Source organism: Gymnoscopelus braueri (genome assembly GCF_963280865.1).
Source record: "Gymnoscopelus braueri genome assembly, chromosome: 14".
Classification (NCBI taxonomy): Eukaryota; Metazoa; Chordata; class Actinopteri; order Myctophiformes; family Myctophidae; genus Gymnoscopelus; species Gymnoscopelus braueri.
This window is the reverse complement of record NC_137619.1, coordinates 46,147,753-46,174,345: the sequence shown is the minus strand read 5'-3', so window position 1 is coordinate 46,174,345 and position 26,593 is coordinate 46,147,753. Positions and strand designations below refer to the sequence as shown.

Here is a 26,593-nt window from a genome sequence, read left to right as displayed (position 1 = left end):
ATTTCACTATAGGCGATACATGCAAGTGGCAGCAGGATGTGGCTTCTTCAGTAGACTTAAGCAGTTTGACAACACTGGGCCACAAGTGTGACAGTGGTGGAAAGTAACTAAGTACATTTAATCAATTACTGTACTAAGTATGTCTATTTTTCAATACTTTATACTTCTACTCCACTTCACCTCTGAGGCAAATATTGAACTTTTTACAACACTGCAATGGCTAATCTACAAGCTCACAATGTGTCACGGTGCCACATGTTGTGAGCTTGAAGAGCGGATATGTTCGAAAGATTTTGACACATTTTGAGTAAATTGTGAAATGGGACATTCTGCACAGTGACTCATTTTACTTTTGGTACTTTAATTGTATTTTGATGCTAATACTTTTGTACTTTTACTCAAACTTTTTAGATCATTTCTACATTGTGGTATTGCATCTTCCAGCACTGCTTATTTGCATTGTAGTCCGTTGAATGCAAGTGTGTGTACATTGAGTGTCATGTGTGTGTGTGTGTGTACATTGAGTGTCGTGTGTGTGTGTGTGTGTGTGTGTGTGTGTGTGAGTGAGTGTGAGTGAGAGACCACAGTGTATTGTGACATGCCTTGGAGAGGATGGTCTGACAGTCAGCAGCCAATGGTGAGAAGGCTGAATGATGTCACCGTTGGGTTCTACAGAGATCAGTTGTTGTTCTGACAGCACTGTGGTGTGACTGCAAGGCTTTACTGTACATCTGGCCTGTACTGCACGCTCTGCCCTAAGCAGCACAGTGGCTCTCAAACTTTTTCATGCCAAGGACATATCGATCTCAACCAACTGTGCCAACTGCTCCCATTACCACTTAAACCCTGTATAAACACTGTATAGATCGGCCATTTTCTCACGTCACCCCAAAATGTACATAAATTTGGCAGTGAAGACCCATTTGAATAGAAGTACCAGGAAACGCCATGAGAGAAGATTTGTGTACAGTATTAAAAAATATATTTCAAGAATTGTTTTTCCAAAAATAGCCACCCTACAAACTTCTCATTTCTAAATGCCTACGTTTTCAAAGATAGCAGCTCTAACCCTAACCCTTCCATTTTTCAAACATACAAAGAATAAAATTGTGGGGAACCACTGGAACCCTTCTCAAGGACCTCTAAGGGGTCCCTGGACCCCATTTTGAGAAGCAATGCTGTACAGTAGCAAGCTAGTTTGGCATTTTCACATTTTTGGGCGGGAACCCCTATTTGTAACTATACCCTTCAGGACGGGAGCCCCTTTTGGGGTTGTTGTTGCTTTGTACAGCGTATAGCAACATACATGTGTATTTTGAAGTTGTTCAGAAAACTTGCATTTAGAAGCCGTTTTTAGAATCGGCCTCAGGTCTAAATGGGTTAAAGATCTAACAAGAACTCTAACCCAGTAAATAAAAAAGGATTCACCAGCAGATGGTGCAAGAGAGAGACATTGTATAAGAGATTGTATAAGGTAGCTCAGAACAATGCAAGGGTTGATGCCTGTGGGCATTGCATGGAGCTGTTTTACAACATTGTGTAATGTGGATGATAACGGATCACTTGATAAAGACAGCACGGCATACCAAGTACTGCATACCAAGTACATAACAAGCTTGCCTTAAGGGTGTGCATACCAGAGACAAATTAGATCAAAGACAAAACTTCTCTAGGTCAAGGGACAGGCACAGCTAACAGTCATGAATAACCCTCCACCTAGAGAAATTTGGCGGCTTGATGCCGTCATGCTATTCAAGTTATGTGCTTAAGTCATGTTTAATTTCTATTCAAGTTATGTGCTTAAGTCATGTTAAATTTACATGTATTGACGTGTCAAAGTAATGACAAGGAACATGCTATACGTTATTTTTGTATTCCTAAAGGAATTGACTTAACCATTACAAGAGAAATGTTTAGTATACACAATTACAGATACAAACATAGGCTAGTATATAAAAATGGAGAATAAAGTTTAACTAAGGCACTGGTATACAAATGGAATCAGAATCCATTTATTCAGTTTAGGAATAGGGAGTATATTAGAGAAATTCCAACAAAAATCTGACAGCAAAACATACTTTCCTACAAATAGAAAATTTGGTTTATTCACGGAACATACAGTGGGTAAAACATTCCTTGAAAAAAAATGTGCCAAGTTTTTAAGGCATTCAAACTTCAAGAAGTTAACACTGTAAAAAGTAATTGCACTGAAAAAGTGTGACAAATATTACAATGTCATTAATGAGATATACTAACAAGTTTGGATCTTTTTTCTTTCCTTTTCTTTAGAGAAAAATATCTACCAACCTTATGCAAAAGGTCAATTTGTTACAATTGAGAATTTCAGATTTTACGTGTGATCCTTCTCATTCAGTATGTTATGAGGGCCATCAGTTATTCTTCTTTCTTACATACAGTAAAGACAGTAACAACAAACAGCCATGTTCTATGCTCTTTGTGTCTATGCCTCCCCCCACCCACATCCTTTCACAGGATGTCCGTTTTTAAACCCTGAAAGTCAGAATTTGCACTTTGATATCTGACGGACACGCAAGTGGAAAAAGTAAATTACCCTCCTAAGGCATTTTGGCAAGAGTCCTGGCTAATGTTGCAATTATACCATAAGACAACACGTACGGTAAATGCACCTGCTATAAATGTCTCGATGGCCTTATCTTGAGGGAGAGGGACAACAGAGCCAACCACGCCCGTCTCCTTTTCAAACTGCAAGTAGAAAATACAAAAGCAAATCCCTCTTTTCTTTCTCCCATCAAGGCCGAGGAGTCCGTTGGTTTTCTGTGTTTCAGTGCAGAGGTGTCTTGGTGAAAGAGGGTGGATGAATACCCGGCGCTTCAGATTATTTAGCTTAAGTCACAGGAAGAAAGCTCACTACTCAACCAGAGGTGTAAAATTGCGTTAGACACACAAATTACAAGATTCCAGAGAACGTCACCTCTGGCCGAGGTGTTGTTTAATGAGTGTCTTCTTCCCTAGAGGTTGACTAACATGTAGTCATTCGCTAAAATATACGTGCGGCAGGACTGCAGTCACCAAATGTTGTCTGGTATTATGGTATCAATGGTGACAGCTCAATGGTACACTGGCTGTCTGGATGTTGGCTGTCGAAAAAGCAGCAGCTTTATGGTTTAATAAAGACTGCCGCTTCAACAAAATTAAAGAAAACCTAATAACTGAATAAATATCAAGATCATCTCCACCAAAGCGCTACTAATATCTTTGACACGTTAGAGCAAAAAAGGCCTAATTGAACAGACACGTGATTAAATCTCACCACTAACATGTTCTCTAATCAAAGTGCCAATGGGGATGAATAAATAGCACATGAATAAATAATCGGTTAATATTTCTAATCGCTGCTTTGACACACAGGCCACAGGCTATTTGGTTGGCATATTCTGCTGGTTTTCAGACTAGGGCCTGTTGGATGTTATGGCAGGTAATATAAAGCTGTGCTTACTTGCTCGGCCAAGTTGCTGACTGAGACCAATAGTCAGAGACATCGTTTCAAAACATAAACACACTTTGTGGAAAAAAGACCATTTGGAGCCAATATTAGTCCAAGAACAGGTTTTAAACTCATGAAAGAAAAGAAGAAGATATGAGCCATGGTGATCGCCAGATTCGCCACTGCGCCACCACTGCCTTACCAAACTGCTGCCATTGCCATTTCTGTTGCTACTTGTTCCTTCTTGGTTTGACTGGTCGGTATCTTTTAGTCCGTGGCTTCGAGTAGCTCAACCGCTTTTGTGGCTCCCGTCGCCAGTCCTCTTCACTCGGGCCGTGACCAACTCCTTAGAAGCCTTTTTGCGGTCAGACGCCAGACCCAGGAAGCACATGAGATCAATAAAGGCGGCGGTGACATTCAGCTTGTAGCCAAACTCGCTGGTGCCATAGTCATAGGGGAATGTATGGTGGTAGTTGTGGAAGCCTTCCCCTGCAAGTAAGAATAAACAAAGATTGTAAGTTTTTCTGCAAGTTGTATTTTCACACACACTGAGGAATCGGCAACTATTGAGAGTAACGCCTAATGATACATAACCGCTTGAACCCTAGCGTCTCATTCTGGGGTCAACATTTGGCAGAAATCTATAAGCTCGCTGTGAGCTGCTGAGCTTGTAGATCAGCTATTTTTTGGCAAAGAGATTAGGTGTAGAAAGAAATCCTAGCCGACCTGGTATAACGTATAAGGCACCCCAGTCAACTAAGAATATAGGGATTAAGTGGTAAATGGCAGCCGTCAACTTGGCATGTTATGAAAATGGATATGACAAATGGAGTCATGTTATGAAAATGGATATGACAAATGGAGTCACTCACTTTTTCCATGTAAACATTTCTTAATAGCATGTGGCTGACAATTTGGTTCTTCGAGAGCTTGCTATTAACAGAAACTTAATTTATTCCTCGGAAAGTGAAAACTATTATTGAAATAGAAAATGGCATCTCAGAGCCCATCTCTGGAAAGGTAGGCACACATAACTTCAAAGCTGACTGTTCTGTGTCCATACTAAAACCAGGATCTCCAGCACAAAGTAAACATTAGCCACTGGATTAGCAAGTTCCGCTCCACTATGAATGACATGACAGTACTGCTCCAGCTTTGTACAGAGTCCCTGTCCACTGGGTACGGCAATTATTCATCAATATAGATTAAATATTTAAATGAAATAACTTTCAACCCGGCGCCCCCATTTTGGGTACGTCATTATAGTCAAAAACATAAACTGTGAAAATAGCACATTTACAAGTTCACAATGCAGCGCAAGTCGCAACACGTTGTGAGCTTATAGAGCGGCTATTTTCGCCACACATGCAAGTATAAGATGGGGCTCACTCACATTAAAATTTTAATAATCACCACAAACAGGTTTTAGCATAGATTTTTGCCAAAATAACTTTTTTAATAATTATCACAAACAAGTTTTTAGCATAGATTTCTGCCAACATAACTTTTGATAAAGAGGTTTCTTATGACAAAACGTGTTCCTTACCCACGGCGCTGAACGCAACGAAAGCGTTCTCCCTGGGGTTGATCGTCTGGTCGTAAGGCCGGTTTCCCCACATGTGAGCGGCGCTGTTGACCAACCAGGTGGCATTGAGGACCACGGTGTATCTCAGGAGACAGGGGACAAAGTAGGCCACCGCCAGGGACTCACCCCACATGTACCAGGGCACCACCGTGGGCACGGCAAAACATAGGAGCAGCACAGAGGTTTTGTAGTAGCTGGGAAAAAAAAGAAAAAACGCATACACAATATTGGTCATCAGATTTAGCTCAGGTAAGAATTTCTGCAATGCATGTCTGTGTATCTCAACACGATCAGAACTTTTGTGACGTAATTTTTTTTTGTCATGCGCATCCAAAATATTTTCTCTTCCCACTAGACAGATCTGACCTTTGGTCTACTCTCGCCATGCTGGATTACCATACCTTCCCTCATGTAGATTACATTAGTACTTCCTTTTAGTTTGCGTAGTTTTCACCTGATGTGGCTTTACCCATGTCAACTATGAGGATTTTACACCTTACTTGTTGCACAAACTAGTCTAGTGAAATGGACCTGCTGCTAATCTCACTTCATGGGGGCACATTTATGGAAATACCTGCAGATGATGATGATGAGTTCCAAACATCATGTAGATACCAGCTACTACATATGCTACCTGTGTATACATTATGCATATTTTTGATTATTTGACCCATTTCTATCCTTTTTTTCCCCCCTCTTAATCGACCTCCAGCCTCTCACGAAAACTACAAACTGGAGTGTGCAAAAAAATAAATTTCACATGTAAACCTGCAACGTGACAATAAAGCTTATTCTGACCATGTATCAAATGGCAAATTTATAAATCCAGCACAACTACAGAGTAGCATAATTTTCTCCTGGCTTGTCCATGCACTGTAGCAAAGATTCTACCAATCTTTGTCTGGTGAAATAAATCAAATTCCAAACCAAGATAGTGTGAAAAGAAAAAACGACTATTGGGACTAAAGTCTTAAGTCAAACAAAAATGTTTAACATAAGCATTAAAAAGTTAAATAAACGAGTTCATTACATGTGTTATTATTATTATTATGTGTTACATGTGTTACTATACACTCTGATAAACTGCTGTTGGGTGTCGACAAGCCTCTTTCACTGAGAATAGCATTGCAGACTGCTTTGGACCGCTTCCAAAGGAAAAGACCTGTTGACAAAATGGCCAATGACTGTTCACTGTCTGGGTATGGTGTGATGTGCTGCCTGGCACAGAAGGCAGGCCTTATCAGTGGATCTGTGACCTAGACAACAACTTCCTGGACAGCCTGGGCCAGTGCAGATAGAACTGTCAACATGTGCACGCACACACACACATTTAACAAAATAGTTGAACCTCTTCAACCTATGCAATTTAAAAAATATATATCACTCTGCTAAAAGCCTAACTAAATTGTTTCTATTGTCTAGACTGCTTTTATTTAATTTTGTTCATGTGCAATATGACGCATTGTAAAAAAGTTTTCGGGTCACTAAATATTTGTGAAAATCATCGAATTGTTAATTTGTATGGGATGGCATTCACAAAGTTATTGCGTGACGTGTCCCTGTGCCATGTAATGAAAGACCAGAGCCGTTAAGGGACTCTGAAAAGAATAACCAGAGCCGTTAAGGGTTCAGGTTTAATGCAACGTTCTCTCTAGCCTCCTGGGAACCTTTCATGGAGACTTAACTACATGAACACTAATGTCCCTTTTCTGGGCGTGTCACAATAAGCAAACAATTGGCAAAAATAGCAGATATAAGTGGTCCCAGGCCCACTCGTAGATGTCATTCATAAAGCTTGTAGATTGGGTATTTTCGGTGAAGTATGGTGTGTGTGAGGAAACCCAATTATAGACCTGCAGGAAACCCCGGTCAAGTATATTGGGTTTGAATGGTTAAAAGCAGAGGTTTTCCTCACTTTTTCTGAAACATAACCACTGTGTCTGCCTTGAGGTCTGACATCTCCAGCTTGCGGCCTTTCTCGATGACGTCGGGATGCTTGCGGACCATCAGCCAGCCCACGTGAGCGAAGAAGAAGCCCCGCACGGCATTATGGGGGTCTGCGTCCGTCTCGGAGAACTTGTGGTGCACACGGTGGTCCCTGGACCACTCGTAGATATCATTCTGTGCACACACACACACAGACACACACACACACGTGAAGAGAAAGAGGATTAGATAACACATATGGCCATCGAAATGCACAAAAGCAGATTCTGATCACTAGATTAAGCAAGCAAAAGGATTAAATGTACATCACTCAGATTAAAAGGTTCTTTGAAATCATAATTTGCAAACAAACATGTGGCTAGCACTGTTGGCATAAGTGATTGGCTATCATTTTATTCTTAATCAAACAATATAAAAGTACAAGATGAGACCACTGGTCTAAAATTCCTAATACACTTCCTGCATTTATTTCTGCAAAGGGATAAATTAACATATATGTTCCTTCCTTTATCATTGGCAGAAGATGGGACACTTATGTTTTTATGTCTCTATACCTGGAAGGCCATGGAGTTGGCAAGAGCCAGGAAGACTCGCAGAGGATAGGAAGCTTTGTAGGACCTGTGGCTCCAGAGCCTGTGTGCACCGGCGGTGATGCCAAGAGCACTCATGAGGAAGCACACACCAGCTGTAAAGAGAGAAAGGAAAAGGCTTGGTCAGACACAGTAATGAGCAGGGAAACCCCTGTAACAAGATGCTGCACATATCACACTTCATTACCATTAGTCACAGGAACAGTTTACACCAATTTAACCCCTCAAGCCCTTTTTTGGGACAAAAAAAAGCATATTTAGACGCTCACAACGCTTGGAGATCAGCCATTTTTGGCGATCGACGGGCAGCGTTACACAACTAAGAAAAAAAGGAAGGGAGGGTTCGGGCTGCCATACGTTAGGTTACATATACATGCGGTCGCTAGCAGCCACAATCAGACGACCATGATCGGAGTTAAGACCAAAGCACGAGTTTGACACTAATAATAAATGAAGAGGTTTTAATGCAACGTTTGATCTCCGGGTCGCCCTGGGTTGTCAAGTGTCCTCGAGCAAGGCTCTGAACGCCTAAAACGGTCCCGATGAGCAGGTTGGTAGGGGTGTGCCGATATATCGTCCCGCGATATATCGCGATACGTTTTCGTGACGATATGTATCGTTTTGGAGAAAAAAAAATAACATTTTGAAAAAAGAATAATAATCAGGCATGCAAACAGCCCCGAGGTGAAAAGGGTGACAACATGTTGTTTTTTTTCGGGTCAGGTGTCACACTATTGCCCTATTTGGATTCAAAACGGCTATTGTAGCTGAAAAGCTACAAGTTTGCGTCTGAATAATGCAAAAACAGAATTATTTGTTTGCATTTTTTCTCCCCCATATATTTTCATAATAATAAAGTGCGTATCGTATCGAAATCGTATCGAAGTTGTGAGCCAAATATCGTATCGTATCGTTTGGTGAAATTAGTGTATCGGCACACCCCTACAGGTTGGACTTAAGTTTCCTCTGCTGTCGGTGTGTGAATGGGTGAATGCAATGCACAATTACAAAGTGCCTTTGAGAAAGGGGAAATAAATGTAACATTTGTAATGACATTCCCATGTACTCCCGGTTGAAAGTGGCTTATCTAACACTCAAGGATACGGCTGTGTGAAGGTTGCATCCACTGGACAAACTGTCCAGTTCCTCTCAGTGTTGTTGGGGGAGTTGTTTATGACCAGAGATATGTTACAGTGGGAGTAATGCACGTCTACTCTCGTTCTCACAACTTGTTCTCACAACTTGTTCTAAAAGTGCTGAATGTGTTTCTATGTTTCTATGTGCGGGCCGACAGCGCTGCCAAGGATGTGAGAACCGGGGGCAAAGGACTTTCTGTTTGCAGTGCCATGCAGCTCACAATGGGATGTCTATTGGAATGGTGATTGTGCTTTGTCTACCCCAGTGAAATAATATGCAGTTCAGCATTGCAAAGAGGGGGAAATTATGCAAGTGCGCCACAATGGAAACAAAGTTAAGACTGTTTCAGTAATTCGAGTCATGCTCCAACAGGCTAACTATATTCATTGGGTTGAAATTCGAATTATTCTGCAAGTTTGGCATCTGCTAGAGTTTTTTGTTTGTTTTTGCACTCATTGGTAAGATCCCAGCTAACATAGGATATCACATGAATTACATCTCAACTAGTTCATTATGTCATCATCTGACTTAGTTCCTCTTGTGGGTGGACTGAGAGCTGTACGCCCCTTTGCACTGAACAACCCAGTGTAGTGCAGTGGTGGTGAAAGTACTAACATTCTTTACTTAGGTAAAAGTATCAATACTGCAATGCAGAAATACTCTGTTGCAAGTAAAAGTCCGGAATTCCAAATGTACTTTAGTAAAGGTACAAAAGTATTGGTAGATTTGGTATCAAATGTAGAAGTACTCATTGTGTAGAATGTCCCATTTATTTCACAAGTTCAAACTGTATAAAAAATATCTTTTGAAAATAGCCGATCTTCAAGCTTGCATTGTGACGCAGTGTGGGCTTGTAGATCGGCTATTTTCAAATGGCCGAAATATGTGGCGGGCGGAAGTGGTTAGTGTGTTTTGTAATAATAATCTAAATCTACAAAGTGGACTAGTAACTTAAGTTTTCATAGAATTGTAGTGGAGTAAAAGTACAACATTTGCCTCCGAGATGTAGTGGAGTAGAAGTAAAAGTACTGAAAATTGGAAATAGTCCAGTAAAGTAAAGAAAATACCTCAAAATTGTACTTAAGTACAGTACTTGAGTAAATGTACTTTGTTACTTTACACCACTGAACCCAGTATAGAGGCCCATATATTCAAATACTATGCCAAACGCCAGCAAGTCTGCAGGCACCTACTTTGCAATCATCACACTAGATCAGCACATTCTGTTCCCTTTTTTTTCCAGGGCTGCCCGGGCGATGCAAGGGTGTTCGTCAGTGTGAAAAGTGAAAACCCCAAAATGCAGCAGCATAGGTTTAGGCTAGTTTGCATGTAGGATAGCTCTGGTCCATACTCCATAGCATTAGAATGAGTTCTCCTTAACGTCTTGTCACACCCCGGTATGAGTCTCAGTCTCTAGTCAGTAGCAAAAATAAAAAATAAACACACTTCGCTACTCACCAAAACAAAGACGATTTTAAGACTAGTGGGAACACTTGGAGCCCCCCACCTCAACTCTAAAATACACTTTTGGCCAGAAAATAAAATATATCACCAGAAAGAAAACATTTTTTAGTTGCTCCACTGGGCCCCCTACAGATCTGGTCAATGGAATTTTTCTATTGACAAGATCTGTAGGGGGCGCAGTGGAGCAACTACAACGTATTTTCCATCCGGTGGATTATTTTACATTTTGGTCAAAAGGTTTATTTTAGACGCGAGGAGGGGGGCTCAGAGTGTTCCCACTAGAGAAAGTAGGCTTTCAACACATTAATTTTTTTATATAATATTTTTTTTATATTATACTTTTACTCCACTACAATTTTTGACAGCTTAGTTACTTTGCAGATTTAGATTATTATCACAAAACATACATTAACCACTTCAGCCCTATATATATTTAGGCCATCTGAAAATAGCAGATCTAACGCATTGTGAGCTTGTAGATCTGCCATTTTCAGATTTTTTATACATTTTAAACTTGTGAAATGGGACATTCTGCACGATGAGTACTTTTACTTTTGGTACTTTAAGTACTGCTGGACTTTTTACTTGTAACAGAGTATTTCTACACTGCAGTATTGATACTTTTACTTAATTAAAAACAAATCCGAGTACTTTTCCCACCACTGGTTAAGGAGGAACTCTTTCTAACGCCCATGGACGTTTGTTTAGGGAATACTTTTTTGTACTTACTCCAGGCGATGGTGGCAGCCTTTGCGTAAGGGACGCAGAACAGTCCGTAAAGAGCACCTGAATGCAGGAAGGCCATCAGGATGATGTTCCTCCACACCAGCCTCATAGCAGGCTTGGGCCCTTGCTTCATCTTGTAAGTGTCGTCAAAGACGTCGTCTCTGGCCGTGGTGGAGTTATTTGACATGGAGTTATTTGTCACCACGGTGCCGTTGGCATCTCCATTCTGCTGTTTCGGCGGCTGCTGCTTGTTGGCGTTGTGGTCCCTGGTCTCGGTTTCCGTCATTTTTTTACGTTACAAAAAAAGAGAGAAGAGATCTGGTGGCGCAGCAGCATACATACAGAGAAAAAAAAAGAGAAGATAGGGTTTGATCAGACAAAATAACATATCAAAATATCAAATAAAAATAAATGTTGTTTGATCAGACACTATACTAAACAAAAACGGTTTGATCAGACAAAATACCAAACATAAGGGGTTGATCAGACAAAATAGCAAACAAAAAGAGTTTGATCAGACAAAATACTAAACAATAAGCGTTTACCAGACAAAATACCAAACATAAAGGGTTTGATCAAACAAAATACCTAACAAAAGAGGGTTCGATCCGACAAAATACCAACCAAAAAATATAATGTAAACCTGTGTGATCAGATCATGCACGACGTAGAGTCAAACGCCCACAAGTTCAAGTTCCGACAGCTGGAATTACAATGCGATCGCTTCTTCTTTTTATGGTTTTAACCCTCAGGCTGTATAACTGTAACGTAACGTTTAACCGTTGTTTAACTAACTGACACAAAAGCCAGGGCCACCTGAAAAATAGGCGATCTCCAAGCTCAATGTGAGCTTGGAGATCGCCTATTTTCGGCAATCGACGGCCAGCGTTACACAACTTGGGGGAAAAAAGGAAGGGAGGGGTGCCATACGTTAGGTTACATATACATGCGGTCGCTCGCAGCCACACATCTGTACAAATTGTACACTTTTTTACACCAGACTCACCTTTTTTTCTTAGAGGCGATCAGATGACCACGATCGGAGTAGTAAGACCGAAAAGCACGAGTTCGACAGAGATAATAAAACGAAGATGTTTTAATGCAACGCTCGTGATGTTTGCTGCGCTCGATCCTCTGTCGGTGACTCGGTTTGGTTCAGCCTCCTACTACCTCTAAAAAAGCTTCGAGACTGATTCTCCTCTTCCGACGTGGTTTTAAAGCAATTGGTCGAGGGCTAAATAGATGCCATGCCATGAGGCGGTCCCATTGGCTGCCCGCTTATCTGATGTTCGCGTCGGTTTCACCATCCTGTGTGTGTACTGCTGGATGATGGGTGAAAGTTAACGTCCCATCCCCTGATGATCCTCCTCCCCATACTACCCCGCTATGTTTGTTTGTTTGTTTGTTTGTTTGTTTGATCAACAGCATCATCGTGATGGCAATACATTTCTAGAGTTACGTGAGCTCTCACACACAGCACTGTGTGAGGAAGATGTGTCATGATCAGTGTGGTGGAAGAAGTACTCAGATATTTTTACTTACAGTGAAAGTAGCAATAGTACAATATAAAAATATGCTGTTACACAAGTGAAAGACATGTGTTCAAAATGTTTACTTAGCAATGCTGCAATATAAAAATCTACAAGCTCACAACACATCGTGAGGCGTTGTGAGCTTGTAGATCGGCTATTTTCAAATAGCCTATGTATAATATAGGGCTAAAGTGGTTAATGTGTGTTTTATGATAAAATAATTTATATCTGCAAAGTAGCAAGTAACTAAAGTTTTCAAATGAGTAAAAGTAGGCCTACAATATTTGCCTCTGAGATGTAGTGAAGTAGAAGTAAAAGTACTGAAAACTGGAAATACTCCAGTAAAGTAAAAAATACCTCAAAATTGTACTTAAGTAGCCTACAGTACTTGAGTAGATGTACTTAGTTACATTACACCACTGACTGTGAGGAAGATGTGTCATAATCTTTGGTAACCCCCCCAGGCAATGTGTCATTGCTGTAAAATAATTCACTTGTCACTGGTATGACAACGTGTTGCTACATGTGATATGGCAATTACTAGTCAGTCAATCAACATGTATCCTAAAGGTGGCAATCAATCAATAGGCTAATAGTAGTAGTGGTTCTCTAAGTGGGATCCGGGGACCCCCAGGGGTCCTTGAGGGGGTTCCAGTGGGTATACAAGATGCACCTATAGGGCACCTAAACATTGTTGTGGGCACCTCAATGTGAAATTGCCATTTCTTTTTATTTTACAAAATGTGAAAAGATCAGGTAGGTTAGTGTGGGCCAGCAATCGGAATTCGCCAATCAGGCTGGAATGTGAAAAATCGGACAGATCTGTCTTGATCACTTGACTAAAGAGATAATATGTACCGATTTGCGTGATGTTTGGACAACATTTGTAGGAGTAATATATAAAAAAGTGTTCAGCAAAAATTGGCCTCCTGGTGGCGCTATAATAGGGCAATGTTGAAATGGTGGCATTTGTTCCTCAATGTAATGCGAATGTGTGTGCGAAGTTTCACCGCAATCGGACACTGCGTTCATAATTTGCGGCATTTTGTTAAAAACGGGCCACTCCTGCAAACTGTAGATGTCAATCTTAGCCAATCAGGATGGAATATGAAAAATCAAACAGATCCGTCTCGATCACATGACTATAGAGATCATGTGTACCAATTTGCGTGAAATTTTGATAAAATCTGAAGGAGTAATATCCAAAAATTTGTTTTACATAAGTCGGCCTCCTGGTGGCGCTATAAAAGGCAGATGTGAAAAATGCAGGGCAAAGGTTTTTCCTTGGCCTCTAGGGCCAAGGAATACAGACATACAAAGATTTACACAGATGGAGCAGTTATAGGTAAAAACACAAATCGGCCTGTTGTAGCGCCACCATGAGGCTGATTTGAAAATGTTCAAGTGGCATTTCTTTCTCGGGCTAGTGGGAATGTACATGCAAAATTTCATAGAAATTGCATGCTTTGTTCATGATTTGAGACATTTTGTTCAAAACGGAGCACTCCTGCAAACTTTGGAAGCCATTTTCAGCCAATCAGGATGTAATATGAAAAATCTATAGAGATACTGTGTACCGATTTGCGTGATGTTTGGACAAAATCTGTAGGAGTACTGTTAAAAAATCTGTTTTGCAAAAAGCGGCCTCCTGGTGGCGCTATAACAGACCCATGTGAAAAAATTGGGGCAGAGGTTCTGAATTGGCATCCAGGGAGTGTGTGTGCACAGTTTGGCTGCGATCAAGCCAACAGTGCCGGAGATTAGCTGTCCACAGACGGACATACACACACACGGACGGACGGACAGGGTGCAAAACATAGTATCGGTCATGCCTGGCGGAGACAATACATATATTCTTTGAAAAATGTAAAGCATACATGATTTGAACATAATTATCAGACCAATTTTACCCTTCAACTTCTTGTTTATGCCCCAAATGACAGGATATGCACAGGTTTTGTACCAATTTGTAGAGATATTAGGCTAGGCCTTAAATGACATTAAAAACTAATTATGATGTTTTTTTTATCAGAGAAGTTAGAAATGTATGTGAAATTTATGTAAACAAAAAATAATGATTTCCAGAGTTCTCAGGTGCCCACTCTTCCGGTTACCCCAGGGGGGGTCCTCACCAAAATCAGTTTAACCACTTTAAACCTATATAGGCTATTATACAGCAGCTATTTGAAAATAGCCAATTGGCAAGCTCACAACACGTAGCGATGTGACGCGGTGTGAGCTACTATTTTCAAAAGATCTTGAAAAAAATTGAAACATTTGGAATATTTTTTAAATGATATAATTACTGTATATAATTATCTATCTATCTATATAGTAGATAGATAGATAGATAGATAGATAGATAGATAGATAGATAGATAGATAGATAGATAGATAGATAGATAGATAGATAGATAGATTCAATACCTAAATTGAACACTAAATCAATATATAAAAATGTTTACTTTACAAATTAAAATCTTGCATTAGAGTAATAATAATAATAAACTTTATTTATTTAGCACCTTTTTAAACAAAGTTACAATGTGCTTAACAACCTAAAATCAAACTGTGAATCATGAATCATAAACAATTACATCAACAAAAACAAAGTCCAACAAATGATGGTTACGGTGTGTAAGTGTGGAGGTATTCTGAAGCAATCAGGATGATGATGCGATGGAGTCTTTCAAAGTTCAAATGTTATTTATTGCATGATATTACAGGAGATCAGTCACATGCAGGTCACTGGCTGGTCATGTACTGTTGTTACCTGGCGAAGACTTTTATGTCCTGCCCAGGTTTTGAACCCGCCTCTACCGTTCTTCCCATATATATATATATATATATATATATATAGAGAGAGAGAGAGAGAGAGATAGATAGATAGATAGATAGATAGATAGATAGATAGATAGATAGATAGATAGATAGATAGATAGATAGATAGCTTTATTGTCATTATTATCATTTAACAATACATGAAATGCATAGGCTAATTGAACACAAATTTGTTCCACTGGCTTACTATAACTACTCCTAGTTAAAAGAATGCTAAAATACTACACTAAAATCACCACTAATAAATAAAATCACAGTCAGTTCATAATGAGACAGAAATATTGCACAGCCAGGAGTCCTCAGCAGCCTATAGGGGAAAGGTAAGGGGATATTGCACTTGTAGGGGACTATTTCACTTAATTAGAGTTCACAAGTCTGATGGCTTGGGGAAAGAAACTCTTGCAAAATCTGTCTGTTCTGGAACAGAACAGAGTCATTGCATGATATTACAGGAGATTGGACACAGGTCACTGGGTCAGCTGTCATGTTGCCATGACAGATATTATGACACGCTGACGCTGGCACCTTCATGTCCTGCCCGGGTTTGAACTCGTTGAACTCGCTTGGTCAGGGGAGATACTGCACTTATGAGCTTTGGGCAGTACTACTTCTCACCCAGTAGGTGTCCTGTTCTGGTCGACACCATGGTCGAAAGAGTAGGGAGACCACCTCCAAGCTCCAACCACTGCAGATGTGCTATTTATGCTGGATTGTATGTTTTTGTTTTGTTTTTTGTTTTTTGACCTTTATTCCCAGGGTAGGTATGCAGAGCATTATTGCTCTTTTTCAGCAAGGCCTGCTTCACATTCACACTCAACACAAATTAACATACTCTACAATACAGATTGGTTAAAATGGCATTTTGTTCATTCTAATAAGTTTATTTATTTGTTTATTTGGACAGGACAATGCATATCAATGAACGTCATGACGTAAATACACCGGAATTAGCAAAGATGCAAGTTCAGTCAGATAACTCACAAATAGATTGAACCAATTTTATAGACCGAATAGATTGAACCAATATAATAGAATGAGAATACAAGTGTGGATGTAATATTTTATCTTGGCGTTCAGGCTCTGCTACATTGTTCTCCCTGCTCAGCACAATTTAGACAACCATCATTAACCATTAAGAGCAGGGAGATAGATATATAATAACAACCCCCCATGGGGAACAGAACCAATAGCAGAGCCCCGCTGGTGGTGCTGGGGTGGTGGTGGGCGCAAACGTCGCATGACAACAACCATAACGCACAAAGCGGAAGGAACACAGATCTAGGTGAGCTTAAGTAGGCTAACCCGCCCAATTGGACATCTGATTGCCACGTCAGTGTATGACATATGGGTCTGGATGACTAATCTCGCATGCTACTGGATTGCAGTTTTATGGTCAACAGACATATTTGTCTAGCCGGTTGATATCAACCATGTCAGATTTATTAGATTTATTACAGTGTGTAGGAGAACATGTGCTAGATTAGAAGTGCCCAGAAGGACAATGCAACACTTACTAATCAGGTCATAAAGCCAACACTTAAATAGAATTAAAAGTATCATGTTAGTTAGTTAGTTAGTTCATTTATTGTCCACGTGTGGAAATTTGTCTTCGGTCTCAACAACAGTAAAAAACAAACAGTTACAACAACAACAGCAACAACACACAATTATTTTCTCATGGCAAAGAAGAAAGTGCAGGACAACAGTGGCAAATACAAAGCACAGAACGTTCTCGGCACGAACTGCCATCAATATTAGAACAGAGGACATCCAAACCCTGCCAAGCATAGACATTGGCCTTGAACAAGAGTTCAGCCAAAACTGCGGTTAAGTTTAATGATGACAATCAGATACAGTCTGGGATGAACGATTAACCAACCACAGGATACAGAACCTTTTTATGTCAAGGACCCCCTAATTAATATGTATTTGGCCGCAGACCCCCATCTGAAAATATTTGGTGCCAGGGACCACAAGTACCCCCATACAACATTTGTGTTGTTAAAATGTCTCATAACTAGTCAAAATTTGTCAAAAATGTTCAAGATTTTTTTTTAAAGCTGATCTTCAAGTGAGTTGTGAGCTTGCAGATCAGTTATTTTCAAATGACTTATGTATATTTTGATGCTATATTAAAGGGCAAGACCACTTTGGTAGAGGTCTGGGTTGTGTAGTTACCTTGCCATGATGTAACTCCAAAGGTGGACAAGAAAATAATTGCTCCATTGATTAGAAATATAATAGATAATTAGAAATATGCTCCTCATTGACTTACATTGTACGGTAAAACAGCTCTCAAAGTCAGTTGACATTTGTATTAAAAAAATAAGTAGTACTGGGTTTGGTGATGTTCTATGTTGTTTGAATCAGCTTTGTTTGTGTTCGTTTCCGTGCTAAAAGAGTGACTTTAAGAGCTGTTTTACCGTACCATGTAAGTCAATGAGGAGCACATTTTGAATTATCAATTTCTATCAATGGAGCAATTATTTATTATTTCTTTTCCACCTTTGGAGTTACATCATTTTACTGGGGACCCCTTGGAACCCTCCCAAAGTCCCAGGGACCCCACTTTGAGAACCACTGTTCTAACTTTACGTTCATTAAAACGTGAACAGAAAGACACTCCCTTGGCTGAGGTGTGGTGTCTCCCTTGGCTGAGGTGTGGTGAGAAAGCCTAGGAGGGCCCTGTGCATGTCCAATCCTGTTTTAATACCTATACACTGTACTGTGTTATGCCCGCCTGTGTCTATGCAAATCTACTGTGCTTTGCATGTACATCATGATGTTTTTGTCCACGCTGATGCCTCAAATGATCTGTCTATAGTGCAACTTCTGTGGCCTGCATTTCTGTAAATGTGCATTTGCACTTTTACAGTGGCTATACAAAATATCACGCTATTTGTATACACATTTCCATTTACACATAATAAAACATAATAAAAGAGGACATGTTTCTTTTCTCAAACTTTACTGTTGAAGTAAAAGAAAAACTACTCCCTATACTGCCCAGATAGCCATTATGCAACCAGGACATATAACAACCAAGATCAGGTCAGAAATTGACCCTTACAGGTCTGTAACTCTGTGTACAAATGTGTACATTTGAACACTCAGCGTTAAGGGGGTCTGCGGCCTCTAATGCATACCAAACTGGAATAAATACAAATTAAAGAAAATTTGAGAACCACCAAACTACTCCAAGTCTATATGATTACCTCAATTTATTAAATGGGAAAGATGCATTGTTGTACATTTTGCAATACTAGATAGTCAATGCAATAACTGATGTTCAATTGATGATTGGTGTTTGCCTGGTATCCTATTGATTGATTCATTGGCAACTTAATTGACACATTGCTCATACATAAACATCGATTTGTATCTGTGCAAAGTATAAATCACAACAATAATACATATTATATATATTTGCATTGTGATCCTTTAATCCTTGTTACTTTGTTACGTTTTTCTTTGACCCCTGCTTATTCACCCTGTGGGTTGTTGACCAGGGCTAATGCTACTTATCTTGCACTTTGTCTCCGAAATGCCTAAATTGTAACACAGTCTTGGCCTTGCCTGGAGATGGCTATCATATTCCCAATGCATGTGCTCATGGGCTAGCCTCTCACGTCAGCAGATAATGGCATTAGTTGAATACCTCCACAATATGATACATCTGGTGATAAATTATAATCAGATGGAGCAGCAGCAGAGTGGAGCTCACCTGATCACGCATCACTGACTGGCCTGTCTGCAGTGGTGTAACCAAGTACATGTACTCAAGAAATGTACTTGAGTACAGTTTTGAGGTACTTGATACTTTACTACTTTTACTTTACTTACTTAGTATTGCCGTTTTCCGATACTTTACACTTCTGCTCCACTACGTCGCAGAGGCAAATATTGTGCTACAAGTTACTTTGTATATTTAGATTACTGTCATACCGCCGTACATTATCCAAATAATCCATATTTAATACTTTGGCTATCTGGAAACAGACAATCTACAAGCTCACAATGCATTGTAATGCAACATGTTGCAAGTATATTTTGATACCTTTTGTACTTTTACAAGTAACATTTTGAAGACAGGATGACTTGTACTTGTAACTTCACCACTGCTGACGGGCCTGTGTCTGACCCAAGGCCATGAAGATGCAAGAATTCAGTCCAAGTATCCCCATGGCCCCCACCTGCATCTCATTCCTTTCCAAAAAAGACACTCTGTTGACTGTTCTGTCTGCTCTGCCAGGCACAGCAGCACATGGTTTGGGGCCTAGACGACACTGACTAGACCATCATTGTCATCCCATTACCTCATTCCAGATAGAAAAAAAGAGAAAAAAATCTCAAGCCAAGGGCACCATGTTGCAACATACAGTATAAGGACCCATAAACGGTGGTAACCCCCTCAGACACAAAACGATGCTGTAATAACCTACACAGTACTGAACTAAAGTGAACTGGACCCAAAAGTGAGACCACATTGTGCAACAGGGTGAATGTCAAAGAACTCTTAAGTAAAAGTTTAGCTGGGCCAGATACAAATGGACATCTACTGGACAAATGCTGCTACTGCAGTGTAAAAAAAAAAGGGGAGAAAAAAGGAATTACATACAACAGTTTGCAAATAGTGCAGTGGTACGATTATACAATGGTGCTAAAAGGTTAACACAAAAAGCCCTAAGGGCTTATTTCCATTGTGGTCCTGTGTATTCATTTCATCGAGACATTTAAAGACACAATAATAGGCCTATACAATATTATACAAGACATCATCAACAGTAGCAATAAAACATGTACAGTAAACAGTTGGTGGTGGTGGGGGGGGGGGGGGGGGGGGGGGCAAGTAGTTTGACAGGTACATGGGTGTGTTTGTGGTGTAGTGTATCATGAAGACCAGGCCCATTGCAAGTTGCTGTACTCTGTCCTCTACCGTGAGCCATTCCACCCTAGCATAATGAGCATAGGGTTAGGTGAGTTCTAGGTGTGAGGCCAAGTAGTAACCTAACCTGACCTTTTATGAGGTCTGAAGCCTTGTTTTTAATGCCTTTGTGGTGCTATATAGTACCATGAGGTGTCTAAATGACAGTGTACTCAGTGTATTCCTACTGACCAACGAGGAGATCCTGCTCAAAAATCTTTGGTTGACTTTCCTGATTACTGTTGTTGCCATTTTCTTCACTGGAAAGATTGTCCTCTAAAATACATATATCTTTCAGAAAAGAAAGATATCTAATTATGCTTTTTAACCATATACCGGTAAGCACCATTTCATCATAAAACGTTGTGATCTGCAAGTAATCTTGTAGATCTGATATTTAATTAAAAGAAAAATAAACGTTTAAACTGTTCTTTCTCTTTTACACCTGGTGTGTCATTATAGGCAAATTTCCCTATAATGACACACCAGGTTCAAAGTGTGGTGTGACATCCAGCATAGCTGTTCTGGATTACTAATTGACCATGTGGGAAAATAAAAAAAAACATATATCGCCTACTGTAGTACATTATGTTCTAGCCATTAACTAACATATAGTCCCTACATGTTGTTTATAATGTATCTTTAAACAATGTAAATCAGGAAATGTATATCTTATTTGATATATTTTTATAACGATAGCTCAACATTTAATCACAAGGTTGTATGCTTGTATTTATTTCTTCATTTGAATGATATCAGGAGGGGGCTTACTGACACAAGAATAGACTGGTTCTGATTGTGTACTGTCCTGGTTCACTCTGGTACTGGTTCAGACTTTCATGTAATCATCAAAGTCTGGTAAACAAAGATAGGTTCAGACAGTCTGGTAATGGCTCAGACAGCCTGCATTGAATGACATCGTAAGTAAAAGGTATCTCTTGAGATTCTGAAAAAAAATGTGCATTTGCACTTTTACAGTGGCTATACAAAATATCACGCTATTTGTATACACATCCTGGTTCACTCTGGTACTGGTTCAGACTTTCATGTAATCATCAAAGTCTGGTAAACAAAGATAGGTTCAGACAGTCTGGTAATGGCTCAGACAGCCTGCATTGAATGACATCGTAAGTAAAAGGTATCTCTTGAGATTCTGAAAAAATAGAAAAAATTGCCCTACGACACCAACTGTGTCAGATGATTTACCAATACACCAGTCACCCCCGCCCCTGTATTAGCACTCTTAATGCTCTGTGTCTTAATGTTTTATGTAAAGCACTTCAAATTGCCTTGTTGTTGGAATGTGCTCACTGCTATACAAATACATTTGTCATCCCATTATTTAAATCCAGAAAATAATAATAAGTCATGTCAAGCCATGGGTACGATGTTGCAACATACAGCATAACGACACATAAACTGTGGCAACCCCTCAGACACAACACAATACAATGTCTGTCATACTCTATGCTGAACTTACGTAAACGTAGTCTTGCAAAGCCAGACGATCAGAGATCTCTGCCTACTAATATATACTGATTACTAATACTGATTATATGTACTGTTGAATCTAAATTCAATGCATGGCCTTGAATGGCGGAGAAAGCGAGCTGCTTCGAAAACAAATCCTGATACGATCCCAATATGAAGGTCTGCCCTATAGTCTAAAGGCATTGGCTATGATATACTGTTGATTTTTTTCCCCAAACTGTCTCCACCCAGTTTTAGCCCATTCATTGGATTTAGATATCAGTAGGCGGAGACCTCTGTGAGCTGTACAAAGAAAATGAGATCATTATGTCATTGTGCAACAGTGACTTACATTACAACTATCTCATAAGAAAAAGTGTAGCATCAAATGGCACCATCTACTGTACAAATACCACTACTGCAGTGTAAAAAAAAAAGGATATCACTTCTCAGAAAGGAAAGACGATATCAGTGAGTTACTTATAACCACTTAAGCCCTTTTATACTTCATACTACGACTGTGTCGCATGGTGAACATAGCCAGTCCACAAGTAGATCTTTTAGATTTTTTTTCTTAACAACAAAAAGAAAAAAAGAAATTGAAAAACATTTTATTTGACAAAATAGCAGTGCAATATATGTATTATGTGGTGTCATATTGTCACAGTTTCTTCGTTAGGTTATTCAATGACTGACTAATTCTATGCTTGTATTATTCTAATTGTGATTAAACGTAAAAGCGATGGTGATTTTCACTGTGTGGCACCGGGTGGTTTTGCCAGCCTTTAAAAATGGCTGTGTATGAGTGAACTTTTGCAGGTCTAGCATTCTAGCACTTTTATTGCTAACCAAATGAATTCCTCCTCCAGTACGGAAGACTTCGCTATCTCTCAAAGAGTAACACCAGTTCACAGTGCGGTGTGTGTGGAAACATATCCACCGGAACGGCCACTCTCGGGGAGAACGCCTCCCCTGTGAGTCTCCTGTGTGGGTCCGGGGCACAACACAGCTCCCTGAAGTTCCTCATGGCCTCTCCCTCCGGTTTACACGAGATGTAGACCAGTCTGCGAATGGCAGGCTGGTTCCGCAGAGCTCGGACCACGCGGTGGTGCAGGCCGGCTCGGGCAGGGTTCACCACGGCTGTGAGGCCTCCGTCCGGCGAGCTAAACAGAGGCGTGAGCCCGGGGACGACGACCTCCGCTTTCCCAGCGAGAAACTCGCAGTTGTGCACGTCATTGAGGGCTGCGTTGTGTCGAGCGTCCTCCACCGCCTGTTCGATGAGCTCTACGCCGACGACTCTGTGCACTCTAGGAGACATGGTAATGCCTATAACTCCTGTGCCACAGCAGATATCCAGGAGAGTGCCTCCTCGCTGTGCCTTTCCTCCTGCGTCTGCCTTGGGGAAGCACATGTCTCTAATGGCGCCGTAGAGCACCTCAGCTGCTCCCCGGTTCACCTGGAAAAAGGCGTCGGGAGAGATGCGGAACTTGAATCCCAGAACCTGTGAATGACAGCACAACATGAGAACAGAATACCAAACACTAAATAGTTATTTCTTATCAGGTGCACGATTCAAAAAGGTCTCTTACAGTCAGGCAGGGCGATTATCAGTAGGGGGAGGCCGGAGTCAAAAGTAACACTTACATTTTTCATAATTCACAGACAACTTGAAATATACAATTCATCTTTTGACATAAGAAACCTATATGTGCCCTAATTAATAATACCATTTATATTATTTCACTAATAAGGACAAGACTAAAATATTACTTTTAATGCAATAAGTGTTACCATTGACTACTGACAGAAATGTTCTACACGCACTTTTATGAAGTTGGAACAGAACAGGCAGCATACAGAGTAATGTAGGCGTTTCGGTACAGTCTTCTTCAGCGTTATACAAAATGAATTACAAACTTTGTATAACGAAAAAGGCTTTGTGCTCAAATGTGCTATGTATGCTGCCAGTGCCAACCAAATGAAAGTGCCTGAAAACAACATTTCAGTGAACGTGTTGCTGGTCCCTCTGAAGTACCAATACTCTAACAACTCAAATACTATTACTGGACCTCTGGCTCTGCTGTATGTTTTCACTGGTGCCATATTTTCTCTAGAGTTGTTCCGATACCGATACTAGTATCAGAAAAGCTGCCGATATAGAGCATCGCAGTTCCCGCCCACTTCCTGGTTTTTCCTGGTGCCGGAAGGAAAAACTCAATGCATTTTTCCCATTGACATTTCCAAAAATATTTATATCAATTAATTTAAGCCTAGAATCAAGCCATCCAGGGTCCTGGTGAATCATGACCATAAAATGTTTTTTTCTGTGATTTATTTTATTTTATATTTAATTATATGATATACTATATTTAATAAATACCCTTTGTTTTGCCGTTTTCAAAAAAAGAAAATCACAGAATCAAACGTTTTATGGTCATGATTCACCAGGACCCTGGATGGCTTGATTCTAGGCTTAAATTAATTGATATAAATATTTTTGGAAATGTCAATGGGAAAAATGCATTGAGTATTTTGCGGTGGAACCCGGAAGGGGCGGGAACTGCGATGCTCTATAGCCTAAAATGCTGGTATAGGTATCGGCGAGTATGCTATTCCAAAACCACGTAATTTATCACAAATTTAATTTACAGTCATATTTTGATTGCTTCAGTTGATGTTGCACGACTGTTTTATACTCTTACTGTACTATTTACATTATAATTTGACTAACTTGTACCACCCCCATAACTCTGAGAGTGTACAAATGGAACCAAATGGACCCGTAAGGGTCCATAATTTGGTTCCATTTGTACACTCTCAGAGTTACAGACCTGTGAGGGTCCATTTGGAGCCCCCACTTTGAGAACCACTGTTCTAGATTTGTTTAAATTACACACCGGTATCGGATCGGTACTCGGTATCGACTGAAACGTAAGTTATGGGTATCAGAATCGGAAGGAAAAAATGGCATCGGTACATCTAAAATTTTCTCTCGGAGTGACTTTCGTTACCTCTTCGTATATGTGTGGCTGCCCATGCAGAAGCTGGTACGGGGACTGCTCGTGACTACAGCGGGTCATGGAGCTCTCCTGGAAGTACAGAGAGTCCAGCTGACAGACCGCCCCGGGACCCTGGGTGAAGTAGTCCACCAGGGCAGCTTTATGAAGGTCTCGCTCTGCTGGGGCGAGTGTCTGTGGATGGAAGTACACTATGGCCATGGTGTGGCCCTCTGCGTTGCTCCTCACTGTGACCTCCCTCCAGTGGCCGCTGTCGTGGAACAGGATGCAGGGTTCGAGTGGAGACCGGCGAATGAAGTCTTGGTAACACCTGGCCACCAGCTTGTGTTTCTCCGGCTCGTTGAGGAGGTGGTGTCCGTTGACACAAACAATGTTTTGTTTCCTGCCAGTGCCGACGTAGTGGCCGACCGTCTTTGGGTTCCCATCCGCTCCAAAGTTGACAGAAAAACTAGACTTGTTGCGGTATCCTTCCCTGACCGGTGATGGTAGAATAGTCTGGACAGGGAAAGGCAGCTTAGGGCCCATAGATAATGATAATGAAGACAGCTGGGAGGAGGTTCCTTTTGACAGCTGGTCAGAGAGGTGACACAGGACCTTCTCCACTTGCTTTTGTTTTAACTCAAGCTGTTCATCGTAGCTCAGTCTCCATAATGGGGTGACGGCATCGGCCAGCCTCTCTTCCCAGGACAGGTGCTCATTTAGAGGAGGACTTTTCTGCTTCTTTCTCCAGTTTTTCTTTGACAGGGACTTTCCCTGGTCAGTTGAAACAGCAGAACTAACACTCTCAGTTGACAAGCATAGATAGGCTTTTGCCAGGGAGCTCTGAAGAAGAGGCTCACGGTTGACAATCAGTAATGTTCTTCTATATGCCATCGCTAAAGCCATATTTATCATTACAACTGACTCACTTCCTCTAGAATATGATATAATATGATATATAATACTCTTTATTAATTTTTGCCTGACTCAAAAGAGTGAATATTTAATTCATGGTACGTACACAGATGATATTTTAATCCTTAATTCCACAATGCTGTAAAATGTTTTTTTGTTTTTTTTTTACAGGGTTTTGGCCATGACTATTGTATACTATGTATAATATGTCATAAAGAAATAGCTTAATTAACTTTACAGACACTTTTAAGTTTTCACCTGAAGACCTTGAGAGCTGAAAGAGGAGAAAATGCCTGGTCTAATGCAGCGCTTTCCTTCTGTTGTAACCTAATAAAGTCCATAATATAATATTTCATAGAGGATTATAGGGGGAAAAACTAGGATTATAGGATTATGGGATCATCTGAAGGGTAACAACAAGCAGTGTCACCTCTAGATTAATCTCTAGATAACTGAATGAAACGCTGGATAGTGGATAAACATCCACTTTCACACGAACAGGAAGTCAACGCGTGGTGGGGGAAAAAAATTGCCGATCTACCAGCCCACAGAACGTAGCGGAAGCGACGCTCTGTGGGCTGGTAGATCGGCTATTTATTTCGGTTAGCGCCGCGTTAAGATGACGCCGCTTGTAATTTGCCCGAACGTAACCTCGCGTCACCAGCGGAGGAAAGCCTGGTGCTCGTTCCAAACTGGCCCGTGTGATCCGGTTTAGAATAAGGGGGAAAAGTATCGTGTTCAGGTGGTGGGTTCCGGTTCCGGTTCGCGTCGCATTGTTTTTGTTCCCCACATAATGCGAAACAATTAGTTTAAAGGTAGGGTAAGTGATTTACTTCGGTTAAAATAAGTGTTAAATAGCTCTGTTACTCTACCTTTTAGTCTCGCTAGTCGCACCATAGATATAGAAACCTAGATACCTCATTGGTCATTATACCAAAAGAAACTAAACGATTATACAAAACTAAACCCATTTTGATCTAGGGCAGTGGTTTTCAACCTT

The 26,593-nt window shown here is 40.5% G+C and overlaps 2 protein-coding genes across 2 annotated transcripts; both read right to left on the bottom strand.

Annotated features, from left to right (window-relative positions):
• Nucleotides 1-2,078: 2,078 nt before the first annotated feature.
• Nucleotides 2,079-12,126, bottom strand: scdb (stearoyl-CoA desaturase b). Its single transcript, XM_080450480.1, has 6 exons — nucleotides 11,922-12,126; nucleotides 10,919-11,233; nucleotides 7,553-7,683; nucleotides 6,967-7,172; nucleotides 5,013-5,245; nucleotides 2,079-3,955 (listed from the first exon to the last, which is right to left on the bottom strand). Exons 2-6 carry the CDS (start codon nucleotides 11,199-11,201, stop codon nucleotides 3,756-3,758), a joined length of 1,053 nt encoding a protein of 350 aa, XP_080306606.1. The 5' UTR covers nucleotides 11,202-11,233; nucleotides 11,922-12,126; the 3' UTR covers nucleotides 2,079-3,755.
• Nucleotides 12,127-22,351: 10,225 nt separating this feature from the next.
• Nucleotides 22,352-25,635, bottom strand: trmt2b (tRNA methyltransferase 2 homolog B). The gene is made up of 2 exons (XM_080449527.1): nucleotides 24,694-25,635; nucleotides 22,352-23,183 (listed from the first exon to the last, which is right to left on the bottom strand). Exons 1-2 carry the CDS (start codon nucleotides 25,591-25,593, stop codon nucleotides 22,566-22,568), a joined length of 1,518 nt encoding a protein of 505 aa, XP_080305653.1. The 5' UTR covers nucleotides 25,594-25,635; the 3' UTR covers nucleotides 22,352-22,565.
• Nucleotides 25,636-26,593: the final 958 nt, after the last annotated feature.

Excerpts from the sequence above, each read along its gene's own strand:
- scdb (XM_080450480.1), bottom strand. The coding sequence starts at position 11,201 with ATGACGGAAACCGAGACCAGGGACCACAACGCCAACAAGCAGCAGCCG. Across the intron at positions 5,246-6,966 it reads GTGGTTATGTTTCAGAAAAA|CTACTACAAAACCTCTGTGC; the intron begins GTGAGGAAAACC and ends TTTTTTTCCCAG. Across the intron at positions 3,956-5,012 it reads CGTTGCGTTCAGCGCCGTGG|GGGAAGGCTTCCACAACTAC; the intron begins GTAAGGAACACG and ends TCTTACTTGCAG.
- trmt2b (XM_080449527.1), bottom strand. The coding sequence starts at position 25,593 with ATGATAAATATGGCTTTAGCGATGGCATATAGAAGAACATTACTGATT. Across the intron at positions 23,184-24,693 it reads AGCCACACATATACGAAGAG|GTTCTGGGATTCAAGTTCCG; the intron begins GTAACGAAAGTC and ends TGTCATTCACAG.